We start from the raw sequence: 14,159 nt of genomic DNA on the forward strand, positions 1-14,159 counted from the left end.
CATTCAACATTCAGAGTAAGTATTGAAAGATATGAATTTAGTGTCATCATATTACCTATTCAGTCCCTGTTTTTGTGGATTGTTTCTTTGGGTTCCCTCTTTCTTATACAGGGTCCCCCTTAATATTTCTTGTAGAGCTGGTTTGGTGGAGAGGCAGAGACATAGGCAGAGGGAGAAGCAGACTCCCTCTGGGGACCCTGATTCGGGATTCGATCTCAGGACCCCAGGATCACGACCTGGGCCACCCAGGTGCCCCAATCATCAGGGTATTTAAAAATGATTATTTCACCACATGGAGTATGAAATGGAGGCATGTTCAGCTCTGACCCTGTGGGGATGAGCCGCAGAGCTGAGATTACAGGGAATGGGTTTAGACACTCACTGCCTTTTCTCTTGAAATAGGGCCACTCTTTCTTGTTTTTCTAAATAGGCGCCACAGTGGGTGTAGAGCCCAGTATGGGGCTTGAACTCACTATCTTGAGATCAAGATCTGGGCTAAGATCAAGAGTTGGGTGCTTAACCAGCTGAGTCACCCAAGGGCCCTGAAATAGGGCCACTTCTTGAAAACTGCTTTCCCTGCTTCCCACAGCGTTTGGCAGGCTGTTCTGTGTACAGGCACACAGTGTGCCACACCTACCTAATGCAGGGTTTAGGAGAGGCCAGTAAGAGCCCCCCTTGCATCCTCCACATGTGTTTTGTGCTCTGGGACACTATAATTCATCTGTAGCAGTATATCTCAACCTTGGCAATGTTGATACTTTGAGTTGTGGGGAGCTGTCCTGTGCATTGTAGGATATCCAGCAGTATTCCTGGCCTTTACCTACTACATGCCAGTAAATCCTTCCTACCCAGTTGTGATACCCCCAAATGTCTCCATATTGCCAAATGGGCCCTAGGGAACAAAAATCATCCCTGGAGTGAGCACCACTGAACTATGGAAATGCCTATGACCCCGTCCTTATGTCCATACTTTTCACTCTTAAGAAGTACTGTATACACCAAGGTCAAGCTTGGCAGCTGTATGGAAGGTCAGGCTTTGCAAATAAAAATACCAAGATTTGCAAATAAAATACCAAGATTTTTGAGGGAGTCTCTGTTGACCCTTTCTGAGTTAATTTCTTTTTTCTGGGCCTCAGTTTCTTCATCTGTAAAGAGGGGTGTGTTGGGGACATTGAGTTTCTAAGTTCTTTTATCAAATTTAAAATTTTAAGATTTGATTTGGTTATAGAGAGATGGATATTCTGAACCAAGGAATGGAGACAGCATTCTTCCTGTTACATTATAGGTATGCCCACTGTCTGAGAGCTACTCCCTGATCACACTCACCACTAAAACTCAAACTACTTGCTGAACACTGACTGTCCCCTTGTCTTCACTCCCACCTGGTCCATTTCCCTCCTCCACTATCCCCACCTATGAAACGAATCCACCCTGGGTCCATTTTAAACAGTGGCTCCTCTGTCTTGGGTAGATACACCATCTGAGGCCATGTGGGAACTCTTAACTAGCACTATCCAAAAGAAATTCTAGCCACATATATGACCCACACCTGAATTTTCAGTTTTCTAGTATTAAAAGTAAAATGTAACAGCTGTAATTAATTTTAAGTGCATATTTTATTTACTCCAGTGTATCCAATATACTATCATTTCAATATATAATAACTAATATAAAATTATTAATAAGAAAAAAATTATTAGTAAGACATTGTGTTTTTTCATATTAAATCTGAAGCCTGGTATGTATTTTATACTTAAAATACATCTCAATTCAAGTGCCCAGTCATGTACCTCCTCTCTGCTGGTGTCTCACTGTCTGGTCAGTTCTGCATGTTAGAATGTGGGCTTCATCAGGAAAATGATTTGCGCTCTCTCTGTGTTCCTTGCCTCATCCTACCCATCCCCACCATCCTTTTTTCCTGCTGCTTTGATCATGATAGTTTGGAAGTGCCCCTGCCCAAAGCCAGCAGTCTGACAGGGCATGTGAGGGGTTTGTCCCCAGGAGGGGAGGGCTGCACTCTGCCCAGGGAGGGGAGCCTGGGGCTTGATGCTTTTGCAAGACCATAAACTTTTCAGTTCCCCAGAGACCAGGCATTTATTAAGAGCTGAGCCACATTTCTCTTCTGAGTTTTCCATGGGTCCTTCTAGTTGTTAAATATAAGTTTATTTTGTGCCTTGAGGTGATTTTTGTGTGCCAGAAACATTTTATTTTGGTTGAAATAAAATTAAGTATTCAATTTATTAAATTCAGAACCCTAGTTCTTACTTAAGCTTTTAAATTTAGCTTATAAAGCTGTTTCCATTTATATGTCTAACATGTAGCTATCATTTTGAGGACTTTGAATAATGTTTAATGCCATTTCAGTTAACTACCTTAGTTATACATATATATGTGTATATATATATATATATATATATATACACACACACACACGTATATAATATGTATATATACACACATACACACATACATTACAAAGGTGACCTAGGTCAAATTCTCTTAAATATTTATATTTACCTAAAATAATAAATACTCAAAAAATTCCTTAAGCTCAAATGTTAATCAAATAGGTATGACTCTTTTAAACATGCCTGTTTAATTCTTGATCTTTTCTTGTTCTTTGAAATCTACTTAATCATGGGATGCCTGGGTGGCTCAGTTGGCTAAGCATTCAACTCTTGATCTCAGCTCAGGTCTTGATCTCAGGGTCATGAGTTCAAGCCCCACATTGGGCTCCACACTAGTTTTGGCACCCACCTGAGATCTACTTAACCATCAGGAAAACAATCATGTCATCTGGGTTGCTTTTCCAAGTATATATTTTGTGGTGGCCTCCTTAGCTGTTTGAGACTTCTTACTGATTAGAGGCATCTCCTGGGATGGGATGGGTCTTGGAGTCTGACTTCTAGTCTTTAACAGGAAATTCATAATTTAAAAGAAGAGATGGTCATGGAACCTAAATATTTTGGTGTGAGTCAGCTACTTTTGAAGTTATATTAGACTGTACCTCCCACCCATTTGGATATATACTGCTTGATTGGTTTTGGCATTTCATGTTCTCTAAGATATTTCATTGTGTTTTCGCTTTTGACTCCAGAGACCTTTAACCTTTTTAAAATCTTATATTCTATTCATATTCTTGTCTCTTAGGACCATTTGGCTCATGGATATTTTTTTAAATAAAGATTTTATTTATTCATTAGAATACACAGAGAGGAGAGAGAGAGAGAGAGCGGCAGAGACACAGGCAGAGGGAGAAGCAGAGGGAGAAGCAGGCTCCATGCAGAGAGCCCGACGTGGGACTCGATCCCGGGTCTCCAGGATCACACCCTGGGCTGTAGGCGGCGCTAAACCTCTGAGCCACCAGGGCTGCCCTGGCTCATGGATATTAGTATGCTGTTTGATTACATTTTCCTTATCTCTCATGACTTTGTTTTTCAAAGTTATTCTGCCTAGAGAAGTTCCTAGGGAGGCAGCAAATCAGAAGAAAAGGCAAATCAGGAAAAGATTGTCCTGTCTTTTTTTTTTTTTTTTTTTTTAAGATTTTATTTATTCATGAGAGACAGACAGAGAGAGAGGCAGAGACACAGGCAGAGGGAGAAGCAGGCTCCATGCAAGGAGCCTGATGTGGGACTCAATTCTGGGGTCTCCAGGATCAGGCCCTGGGCGGAAGGCGGCGCTAAACTGCTGAGCCACCCGGGCTGCCCTGTCCTGACTTCCTTACATCTCATTTCCACCCCCAAAAAATCTCTATTATCAGTGTCTCTCTGGGTAGCTTATATCATTGCCTAATTAATCTTCTGATGGTGGTATTATCCCATTCAGAAAACCCGAGGGGCTTCCCTTTGGATTTGGGAGGAGCCCCTCATCCTGGGGCTTGAAGTCCCTATTGGGTCCAGTCTCTCCTCTTTTATAGCCTCATCTCCCACCAGCCTCTGACATGGACCATCTCACTGGTGTTCTGCCCAGGTATTCTCTGGGTTACTTCCTTGCCTGCCTTGCCTAGGGGGTGTTTGTTGCCAAGTCTAAGGCCTGGCTCTAAAGGCACTCAGGAAATGTTTGCCAGATGCATGAGCTAAAGTCCAAATAGAAGCAAATGCTAGGGTTTGTCTTAAAGTACTTTAGTCCATGAGGCCTTTCTTGGCTACACCCTTCCTGCTAGGTTCCTCCCTGCTGTGTTCCATCCTTCCTGTATCCCAACCCTGTGTGTGCCTTGTGATAGACATTTAGCGTCTTCTTATATTACGGTCTTTTTTGAGTTTTCTTATCCTTCTTGCTAGTCTTTCTATTCCTATAGGGCAGAGGCAGTGCTTTCCTTAGCTTAGACTCACTCACAGTGGAAGGCAGAGCCTTGGCCATTTCTGAACCTGGTCCGCAGCAGTGCCTCACCTGTGTGGGAGGCAGTGGAATCTTGCCCACTACATTCCTGCAGCAGGCCTTTCTGTATGTGGTGGAGAACCTTCAGTCCACATGTCATCCCTGAGGCTAGCCAGCAGGTCCTGGAAGTAACCCCAGGGGAATTAGCTTGGCACCCACTACCCTGGAAATTGCTTGAGGCCTCTGCCCTCCTCCCCCTGCCTGTCTGTGTGCCCCTGCCCAACGTGTCCTGTTTTGTTTCCAGGGGCAAGAGCAGGATGTGAGCAGAATCATCCAAGCCCTAAATGAATGCCTTGCTGCCCTTCCTCGGCAGCTGCTCCAGGAAGTCTGTGGCATTGGAGTGTCAGGACAAATGCATGGAGTCATGTTTTGGAAAACAGACCAAGGTACTCTGGGCTCTGGGGATGATCATATGCTCCTAGCAATCACTGTGTGATAGCAAAGTGCTGCAGAGGTCACTCCTCTGAAGGATCAGGTCACCTGCAGTGGGAATGAAATGGCCTATGCCGACTCTTGTATTTTGTGTATATCCTTTCTCATACAAATGTGCGATGAATAAGCAAACTCTCCACTCACACACTGTCCATAAACAGGGTGAGGGACAAGTGCACTTTCTCTGATTCTCATAGGATTCAGTAGGGTGAGAGTGGATTTTCCACAGCTTTCTCTTTATTGTGTCTCAGAGCCTCAGTGCAGACAACTGAAGATGAGTGTAGTTGTAGGAGATACCGAAACACAGAGGAAACTTTTGAATTTGGGCATGATTTTTGTTGTTTGCCATAATCACAGATACTTGTGATTTTTTAAATTTTAGGACATTATTTTTATGGGCTCAGGTGCTAAATATTATTTTGTTGGTTGTCTTACATCAGAAGGTCTGCCACGGTGCAGAGGTAGGTGACCTGTTCTGTTTGACCTCCGGGAGGAGACTTATTAAGCCACAAAATAGCAATGAGTGCTTTACATGCCTGGTACTGGGCTCAGGATGTTACCCGTATGATCTCATTGAACTTTCCCAACATCTTTATGATATAGGTTACATTATTGTGCCAATGAGAAGTGGAGGTTCAGAGAAGGTTAATATGCTCAGGGTCACGTGGCAGCATGGTGACTCCAGCATTTGAACCTAGGTTTGTCTGACTTTGGACACTGGGCTCTTAAGGGCTTCCTGGAGGGCCAGAGCTGCAGAAGGGTGCAGTAGCTCCATGAATGGAGGAACTTCTCAAAAGGATATCCAAGGAAGGATTTGGATGTTATGAGTCCCTGTTAAAGCAAGCGTTAAAGGACTCTTTTTAACTATAAAAAATTCTATATAGATGTAAAAGTAGGGAGAATTCTATTATGAACTGACACATATCCCTCACCTGCTTCAAAGCTATCAACATTTCACCGCAGGTATTTTAAGTAGAGGACAGATGGCTACTTTGGGGGCTGTAGTTAAAGGGATTTGGAATTTGGATTCACCCCTTTTTGCCTGGAGAGCCAGTGATTCCAGTTCCCCTGGGCCACGTGAGTGGTGATCTGCCTCTCAGCAGCATGACAGATGTCTAGGGGTACATCCTTTGATTAGTCCCCAGGAGGGCCTGGGTGACTGCGGAAACTAGTGCAAGACCTCTTACTCCTTCCCTCTTTCTCATCTGTCTGTTGTCAGGCTGGTTGGGACCACAGGAGCTGCTTGGCTCCAATCAGTAATGGGGGAGAAGGCTAATTACGGTGTTAGAGCTGGCCTCTCAGAGGGAGTCTAGGTTGTAAAAGCTTTTTAAACTCCTTAATTTTGCATTAATGAGAATAAATGTCCTTTTAATACTAAAGCCCTTCCCAAAAAGGACAACAGACGTCCAAAGATTGTGGTCTGGTCATCAACTTCTCTTTCTGCCTGTTTCCTGGACTCTGTAACAACCACACAAACCGTTGCCCACATTGTTGGAGAGAGCTGCTTAATATTTCATTGAGCCAGCCCACATGCCTCCTTGTTTTGTTTTCTACTTCTGGGAAGGAGGGAACCCACTGTTTGACGATGATAATACTTTCTTAGCAGAGTTGAGTGAAATCATATTTGGGAACCCAGTCAGTGTGTTTTTAAAGGTGGCCACAGATTAGTTTGGCTTCAGTAACTACAATATATAAGGCTCCATGCTAGACCCCATGGGAGACATAGAAACGAGCAGATGAAGCCCTCACCTTCCAAGGCACACTCAAGGCAGTCAACATAGACAGGCACCAGTGAGCCGAGCAGAGAGCTAATTGCTTCCACGAGGGCATAGGCCAGCCAGCGGGCAGAGAGGAAAGGCGGTGAGAGTGTCTTCTGAGAGGCCTGTGGTTATGCCTGTAGACTCCATTTCTAGGCTCAGTAATAGCAGGAGAGGAGTGGGGATCATAAAACCAAACTAAAGGCAAGCAGCCGACTGGGCAAAAACGTTTGCTAGTCTGAATATGGGTACATATAAAAAACTAATAACAAAGAAATGACAAATGGCCCTGTGGAAAATGGGCAAAAGATACCAATGGGCAGTTCCTAGAAGAGGAAAAACAAGTGGCTAATAAGCATATGAAGAGATGCTCAATATCATTAGTAATTAGGGCAGTGTAGAAGAAAACAACAGCGAGAAATCATTTTCCACCCAGTGGATTATAATACATCAAAGTCTGAAAATGCCAAGAGTTGGCAAATGGAGTGGAAAATTGGTTTAGAGGACAGTTTGGTGGGGCCTGTTAAAAATAAGAGAGTACTATGACTCAGCAACTCTGCTACTTGGAATCTGCTCAGGAAAATTAGTCTTACACGGGTGTGCATAAGGACGCCTACTCATGGTTGTTTGTTGCCTCCTTGTTATGGTAGTGAAAGCTGGCATTTAATCTCAGAAGAATGTATGAATAAATGTTAGTGTGCCCATGTTGTAGAAGGATATGCAGTAGTTAGAAAGAATAAGGTACATTCATGTATACTGACATGGAAGGAACTCCAGAACATTTGTTGGATGATAAAAACAACTCCTAGGAAAAGAAATATAGTTTAGTGCTATTTGTTTAAAAAAAAAACGGAAAATAAAATAAAGTCAACCAAACCAAATCAAATATGTGGTGTCAGTGTAAAAACTTTAGGTGGTTATCCACAAGGGCTAACAGGGACAGGAAGGGGGCTGGGACCCAGGTAGGGATATAAGCAGGCCTTTGGCTTTATCTGTAATATCTGAACATCTTATACTGAGAATGCATTCACTTACCACTTGTGTAATTATAAAATTAAAAATATGTTAATTCTTTGCCAAGAAAAAAAGAAAAGAAAAGAAAAGAAAAGAAAAGAAAGAAAGAAAGAAAGAGGTAAGCAAATATCAAGCTGAATTCTGGAACAGATTTAATTCGAATCTTGGTTCTATCACTTTAGTAGCTATGTGACCTTTAGCAAATTTTTTTTAACTTTTCTGTGCTTCATTTTTCTTATACAAAGGGGATAATTATCATATCTGTGATAAGGCTATTATATAGATTCAATGAATTGATATTTTTGAAGTGCTTTGAATAATACCCGCTACATGGTAAGAACTCCATATTTGTTTTATAAGGCAAACAAAATAAAAATGATAGTTCAAAAAAAATTTTTAAAGGGTTTTGGAGGAGGAAAAAGGGATTGGAAAAAAGCTGTAGAGATCCAGCTTTAGGTCTGGAATAAGAATCCAGCTTGAAGTTTAAGTACAAAGGTAGTATATGGTTGTGAAGATGCATTGCTTTGAGGAGCCCCCCCATCCCCACACCCCAGGTGAAACTAAATATGCTTCAGGTACAAGATTTGTAACTTGCTTCCCTGCTCCTCTGGTTACTGGCCAGGGATACCAAGCAGAGACTGACAAGATCCCTCAGAGCCTTTGCCTGGACCCATCCACCTGTAGTATGTGTCCCCAGACATGCTTAATGGCTCACTTCCTTACTCCATTCAGGTCCCTCCTCACATGTCACCTTAGAGAGGACTTCCCTGTTCACCCTCCAAATATCTATTGCTGCTATATGTTTCTTCACAACAATTAAAAATATCTGGTATTATACATTTGCTTGTTTATATTCTATATCCCTAGTGTATAAGCTTCATGAAAGTAGTGACTTTTCCTTGTTCATTGCTGTATTCTCAGGGACCGGAACCAGTGCCTAATAAATATTAGATACTTAATACACATATCATTCAGTCATGCACATATGAATGAATGAATGGATGTTCGTGGCCTGAAACTAAGGAGGGAGGGGCAGTTAAGTGTTTTCTTTGGTTCTGAACGAACAAATTTATAAGAAAATGTAATGGTTTTGGCTTCTGAATCTGGGGCCTGAGATCAGAAATAGCCACGAAACAGTTGTATGTGGGGCTTTGCCCTGCTTTGCTTTATGGCAGGCAATGTTCTCATGTCACATGGAGGCCAGATTCTCATCTCTGTCCATTGCATCTGGAGTGTTCTTGCTGCTGATAACTTTTCTCAATTGGCATTTGATTGTCAACATTCTTTTCTCATTCTGCTTCTGTGGTTGTAGTTACATTGTGAAGTGTGAGAAATCTCCCTAATATGAGGAGAGGATAGAACAAAAGATATGTAGGAGGGTGTATTCTCTTTCTTAAAGGCTGTTGGACGTGTTAGACCATGGACAGAGTTTAGAAGGTAAGATTCATTTCATCATTATCATCACTAACATTGAGTACTGCGTCAGATACAGTTCTAAATACTTTACATGTGTTAACTCATTTAATACACACAACACACCCTAACCCTTCCCCTTCCTACTAGTTTGACAATAAAGTTAGCACATGACAACGAGATACCAGGACCCAGGAAACAGTTATAAGTGTCCTCTACTTCTGGACTTCCAGATACAGTTGCTACCAAAATGCTGAGCGAGCTTGACTGGTGGCTCTCTCCCCCATGACTGGTTTCAAAAGAATCATAAGAGAAAAACATCAAAGCAAGGGGAGAACACTGTGAGAGAACTGAGGGTGATGAGGCTATTTTGAGTTGGTGTATGTGGATTGATGGTTTGGATCTGAGGCAAGAAGCAAACTGCCTTGCCTGTGGGGATAAATCAGGGGGGAACTGCTGGTTCCCCTGGATTGTCATGGCTTTGGGACAAGCAGAACCTTTCCCCATACCCAAAGCAATTCAGGTGTCTTCAGGAATAAAATCAAAGCAAATCACTCTCCCCAAATCACAGGGCTGGTGACCTATAATCTAAGGACTCTCAAAACATTGTTCCATCCTGGGGGGCAGAATGGAATCCCTGACCTGAGGAGGTGTTTTGCAAGATGGTATGGGTTAGCTATGGATCCACCCCAGGTCTTATCCATCCTCCCCTGACCCTTTGGGGCTGACAGGGACTGAGGTCTAGCTCATTTACACTGCCTGACAGAGTAGCCAATACTCCCAGGACAAAATGAGTTCATGGACCAAGACAATTAAGATATTTGAGGTTCACAGCTATTTCATAAGAAAGACATTGTGCTGAGTGATTTGATGGAGATTTTTTTTTTAAGATATATTTTAAAATTTATTTGTGAGAGAGAGAGAGCACATACAAGCATGAGTGGGGCAGATGGAGAGAATCTTCAAGCAGATTCGCTGCTGAGCTCAGAGCCCAATGTGGGGCTTGGTCCCATGACCTATGAGATCATGACCTGAGGTGAAACCAAGAGTTGGATGCTCTTGGAGCCACCCAGGCACCCCAGATGGAGATTCTTTCAGAAGCAGAACTATTAGAATATATAGTCTAAGAATTTAAAATTAGCCTGATATACATACTAAAATATATATGAAAGGAGAATATTGGGGATCCCTGGGTGGCTCAGTGGTTTAGCACCTGCCTTTGGCCCAGGGCATGATTCTGGAGCCCCAGGATCGATTTCCTCATCAGGGTCCCTGCATGGAGCCTGGTTCTCCCTCTGCCTGTGTCTCTGCCTCTTTCTCTCTGTGTCCCTCATGAATAAATAAATAAAATATTAAAAAAAAGGAAAGGAGAATATTAGCAAGAAACATTAAGAAGAAAACATAAAAAGAACCAAGCAGAAATATTAGGTATAAAAATATAATAGTTGAAATAAAGAATGTAATAGATGAGATTAATAGCAGAATGGATAGAACTTCAGAACAAGTTAGAGAATGAAAGAGGCAAATTTAGGAAATCTCTCAGAAGGAAGAAAGAAGAAAAGGAAATAGAAAATATAAAACAAAAAGTAAGACATATTGAAGATACAAATCGAAGCACTAGTGTCTGAATAATGGGAGATCCAGAAAAGGAAAAATAAAAGTGGTAGAGGAGGAAATATTTGGAGAATTAATGGAGAAAATTTATCATAATCGATAAAACAAAATTTAACTGTCCAGACCAAAGGGGCCCATGGAATGTTAAAGAAGAGAGAGCAGGAAAACCTCACAGCTAGATGTAGTGAGCTTTTAAGGATTTCAGACAAAATTCCAAAAGCTTACAGAATGAAAGACCAGATTCTATATGAAAGAATTAGAAGCATTTAACTAGATATTTTTCAACAGCAACATTCTATGTAAAAATGCAATGGAATAGTATTTTGGTTCTTTTTTTTTTTTTAAAGATTTTATATTTATATACTCATGAAAGACACACAGAGAGAGGCAGAGACATAGGCAGAGGGAGAAGCAGACTCCCTGCGGGGAGCCTGATATGGGACTTGATCTTGGGAACCTCCGAGATCACAGCCTGAGCCAAAGGCAGTTGCTCAACCACTGAGCCACCCAGGTGTCCTGTATATTGGTACTTTATTGTTGCATAACAAACTACCTCCAAAACCCAGTGACTTAAAACAGCAACGATTTTATCATATCTTTTTTTTATAATAAATTTATTTTTATTGGTGTTCAATTTACCAACATACAGAATAGCACCCAGTGCTCATCCCGTCAAGTGCCACCCTCAGTGCCCGTCACCCATTCACCCCCAACCCCCGCCCTCCTCCCCTTCCACCACCCCTAGTTCGTTTCCCAGAGTTAGGAGTCTTTATGTTCTGTCTCCCTTTCTGAGGAGTCTTTATGTTCTGTCTCCCTTTCTGGATTTTATCATATCTTGTATGATCTACTTCTACAATCTGACTGAGCTACTCTACATGGGGTTGACAGAGGTTGCTTAGTGGTATTCATCTAGTAGACAGACTGGTCTGAAGGATTCAAGAGTGGCTCTATTCAATGCCTGATGCCTTCATGGGGAAGCCTGGAAGTCTAGACTCAGCTGAGGATGGCCTCCTAGATTCCTGCATGTGAGTTCTCCATGTATGGCAGCCTCAGGGTAGTGGGACAGATTTGCTCCCCCAGAGCAACCTCTGTCAACCCCATGTAGAGTAGCTCAATCTGCCTGTAGAAGTAGATGATACAAAGTAGAGTGGCTGGCGTCCTCCAGAGTGAGTACTCTAGGAGGCTCTGGTGAGAGCTGCAAGGCTTCTTTGACCTAACCTTAGGAGTCCTAGGATTTCACTCCACCTACATTCTCTTGGTCAAGCAAATCATCACAGCCAGCATAGATAAGGAAAGAGGACTTAGACTCTATCCCTTAATGGAAGGAGTAGCAAGGATTTGTGGTAATCTATTACAAATATACAAAGTGTTTTTAAGTATTGAAGAAAAAGAACTTAGAACCTAGAATATTACAACTGTCCTTCAAATACAAGGATATGAAAAAATATTTTGAGCCATATAGGCCTTTAGATATTTTGTCATAGAACAAACTATCTGGAACTAGTTTTGGGTAAAATATTTAAATAAGAGCAGAGAAAAAAATCCAGAAGATTTCCAGAGATAAGTGAGATAAGTAAAGATGGCCAGATTCCTGAGTAAAGTTCGATATCTAAAAATCAATTACCTAGGACCAAAGGAAAAGAGGAAATATATCCATCATCATCTGGAATCAAGTATAGGTAATATCATCGTGATAAGGGTTGGAAGGACAGAGACTAGGGGACTTGAAGGCGTACCAAATTTCTTTTCTTACAGGGTGGGAGGGGATATAATATCAACTTTAAAAAAAGGAATTAAGTGGGGGGGGGGCACTTGGGTGGCTCAGTGGTTGAGCGTCTGCCTTTAGCTCAGGTCTTGATCCTGGGGTCCTGGGATCGAGTCATGCATCGGGCTCCCCATGGGGAGCCCGCTTCTCCCTCTTACTGTGTCTCTACCTCTCTTGTATGTCTCTCATGAATAAATAAATAAAATCTTAAAAAAAAAAAACAGGAATTAAAGGGAACATAGAAGTGGAATGAATGGAGGGAGTAGGTGACTTGGCCAGAGTCACACAGCCATTGGTGGTAGATCCCAGGTGCCCTGATATCAGAACACATGTGTGTGAATGAAGCATTATCATAGGTGATAAAGTCATGCTGTAACCTCCCTAGCAGAGTGGTCTCAAGGACATGTTGCTGCTGGTCAGTTGTTCTTTACTCTGTTTTTGATAATCGCCTTTGTTCCAGGTTGTGAATGGAGAGAGGGAAGAGTTTCTCCTGTGTTTGAGCCTGGAGCCGTGAGCCACCTGGTCACATGGCAGGATGGCCGGTGTAGCAGCGGGTTCCTAGCTTCTTTGCCCCAGCCAGAGTCCCATCTCAGTGTGGCCTCAGGATTTGGCTGTGCAACCATCTTCTGGCTTTTGAAGAATAGGTACGGACAACTGATTTTGGAATTGGGTGCTGCATTTCCAGGGAAATGAGAGTGGCCAGAGGGCTATATCTCCAGCCAGTCCACATCACTCCACCTGCTGGAATATCCCTCAGCGAGGTGGCCTGGCAAAGGATGTGGTCGCAAGACCTAGACTTGGTCTAGAACTGCTTAACTTCTCAGAAGGCTCTTTGTTGGTTATCTGATTCTAAATCAGAGGGGGAAAGAAAGAGGCTGAGAGAGCAAGGTACTTGCAAAGGGGTTGTGTGTAAGTTCATGGTGGGGTCAGAGCTGCTAAGAATGGCCAATATCCTGCTTTCTCAAGCATGGTGCTGCCTTCCCTGAGACCACTCCCCTAAGGCGGACTCCAGCCAGCTTTGCTTTGAGTGGCTGGGAGGCCCTCACCCTGGGAGATTCAGCTGTTGTGGAGCCACGACGTGGGGTGCTTGCTCCCACCCAGCTTATGCCACATCTAGTCCACTGCCTGCAGCTGGGTATAGTATATGCTTTCAAGTTATTATTAGACTACTGTGAATTGTTTTTGATATGAAAACTAGCCCAGAGTTGCTGAAGTCCTACGATGCTGCTGGCACCATCCATGACTATGTGGTTGCCATGCTGTGTGGCTTGCCAAGATCCCTGATGTGCGACCAGAATGCTGCTAGCTGGGGATATTTCAACACTCAGAGCCAAAGCTGGAACTTAGAGATGTGAGTATATCCTTGCAGGCTGACTCTAGGCTAAAGGCCAGAAGCTCTAATGTGAGAGATATAGTGGTGCTTTCCAATTTGGGAATAATAGTGGAGGATTCCAAGAGGCCAGGAATTGTCTTATCAGCCTATTCCAGTCACCAGGCATGGGTGGGCCTGGCTGTGAGTGAACCCTTGGAGGGGGTACCCCTTACACCATGCTGTCCTGCTCCTCCACATTGGCCCAGACCTAGGTTGGCCTCCCCAGTACTCTGTGACTTGGACCTAGCCTGAAGATTTCAAAGAACAGCTTTCAGTGTAAGAAAATTTAAAATAAGCTTAAGAAATGAAAGTAGTAGTTTTGAGGGATGTCTTTTAAAAGTTCTTTTTAAGGATTCATTTGCCTTTTCAGATCCAGAAATCCAGTGCCCTCTAAGTTCACTTCCTTCAGGGTCCA

General features: G+C 42.8%; 1 protein-coding gene across 10 annotated transcripts in view; it reads left to right on the top strand.

Annotated features, from left to right (window-relative positions):
* Window positions 1–14,159, top strand: part of SHPK (sedoheptulokinase) — a 45,690-nt gene that overhangs the window by 16,785 nt on the left and 14,746 nt on the right. For all 10 annotated transcript variants that reach the window (XM_077851670.1, XM_077851667.1, XM_077851669.1 and 7 more), the window contains 3 exons: window positions 4,622–4,763; window positions 12,833–13,016; window positions 13,571–13,723. In XM_077851670.1, the coding sequence (XP_077707796.1) occupies window positions 4,730–4,763; window positions 12,833–13,016; window positions 13,571–13,723 (371 nt within the window). In that variant the 5' untranslated portion in view covers window positions 4,622–4,729. The remainder of the gene's footprint in view (window positions 1–4,621; window positions 4,764–12,832; window positions 13,017–13,570; window positions 13,724–14,159) is intronic.

The sequence above is a fragment of the Canis aureus genome, chromosome 16 (assembly GCF_053574225.1).
Source record: "Canis aureus isolate CA01 chromosome 16, VMU_Caureus_v.1.0, whole genome shotgun sequence".
NCBI lineage: Eukaryota > Metazoa > Chordata > Mammalia > Carnivora > Canidae > Canis > Canis aureus.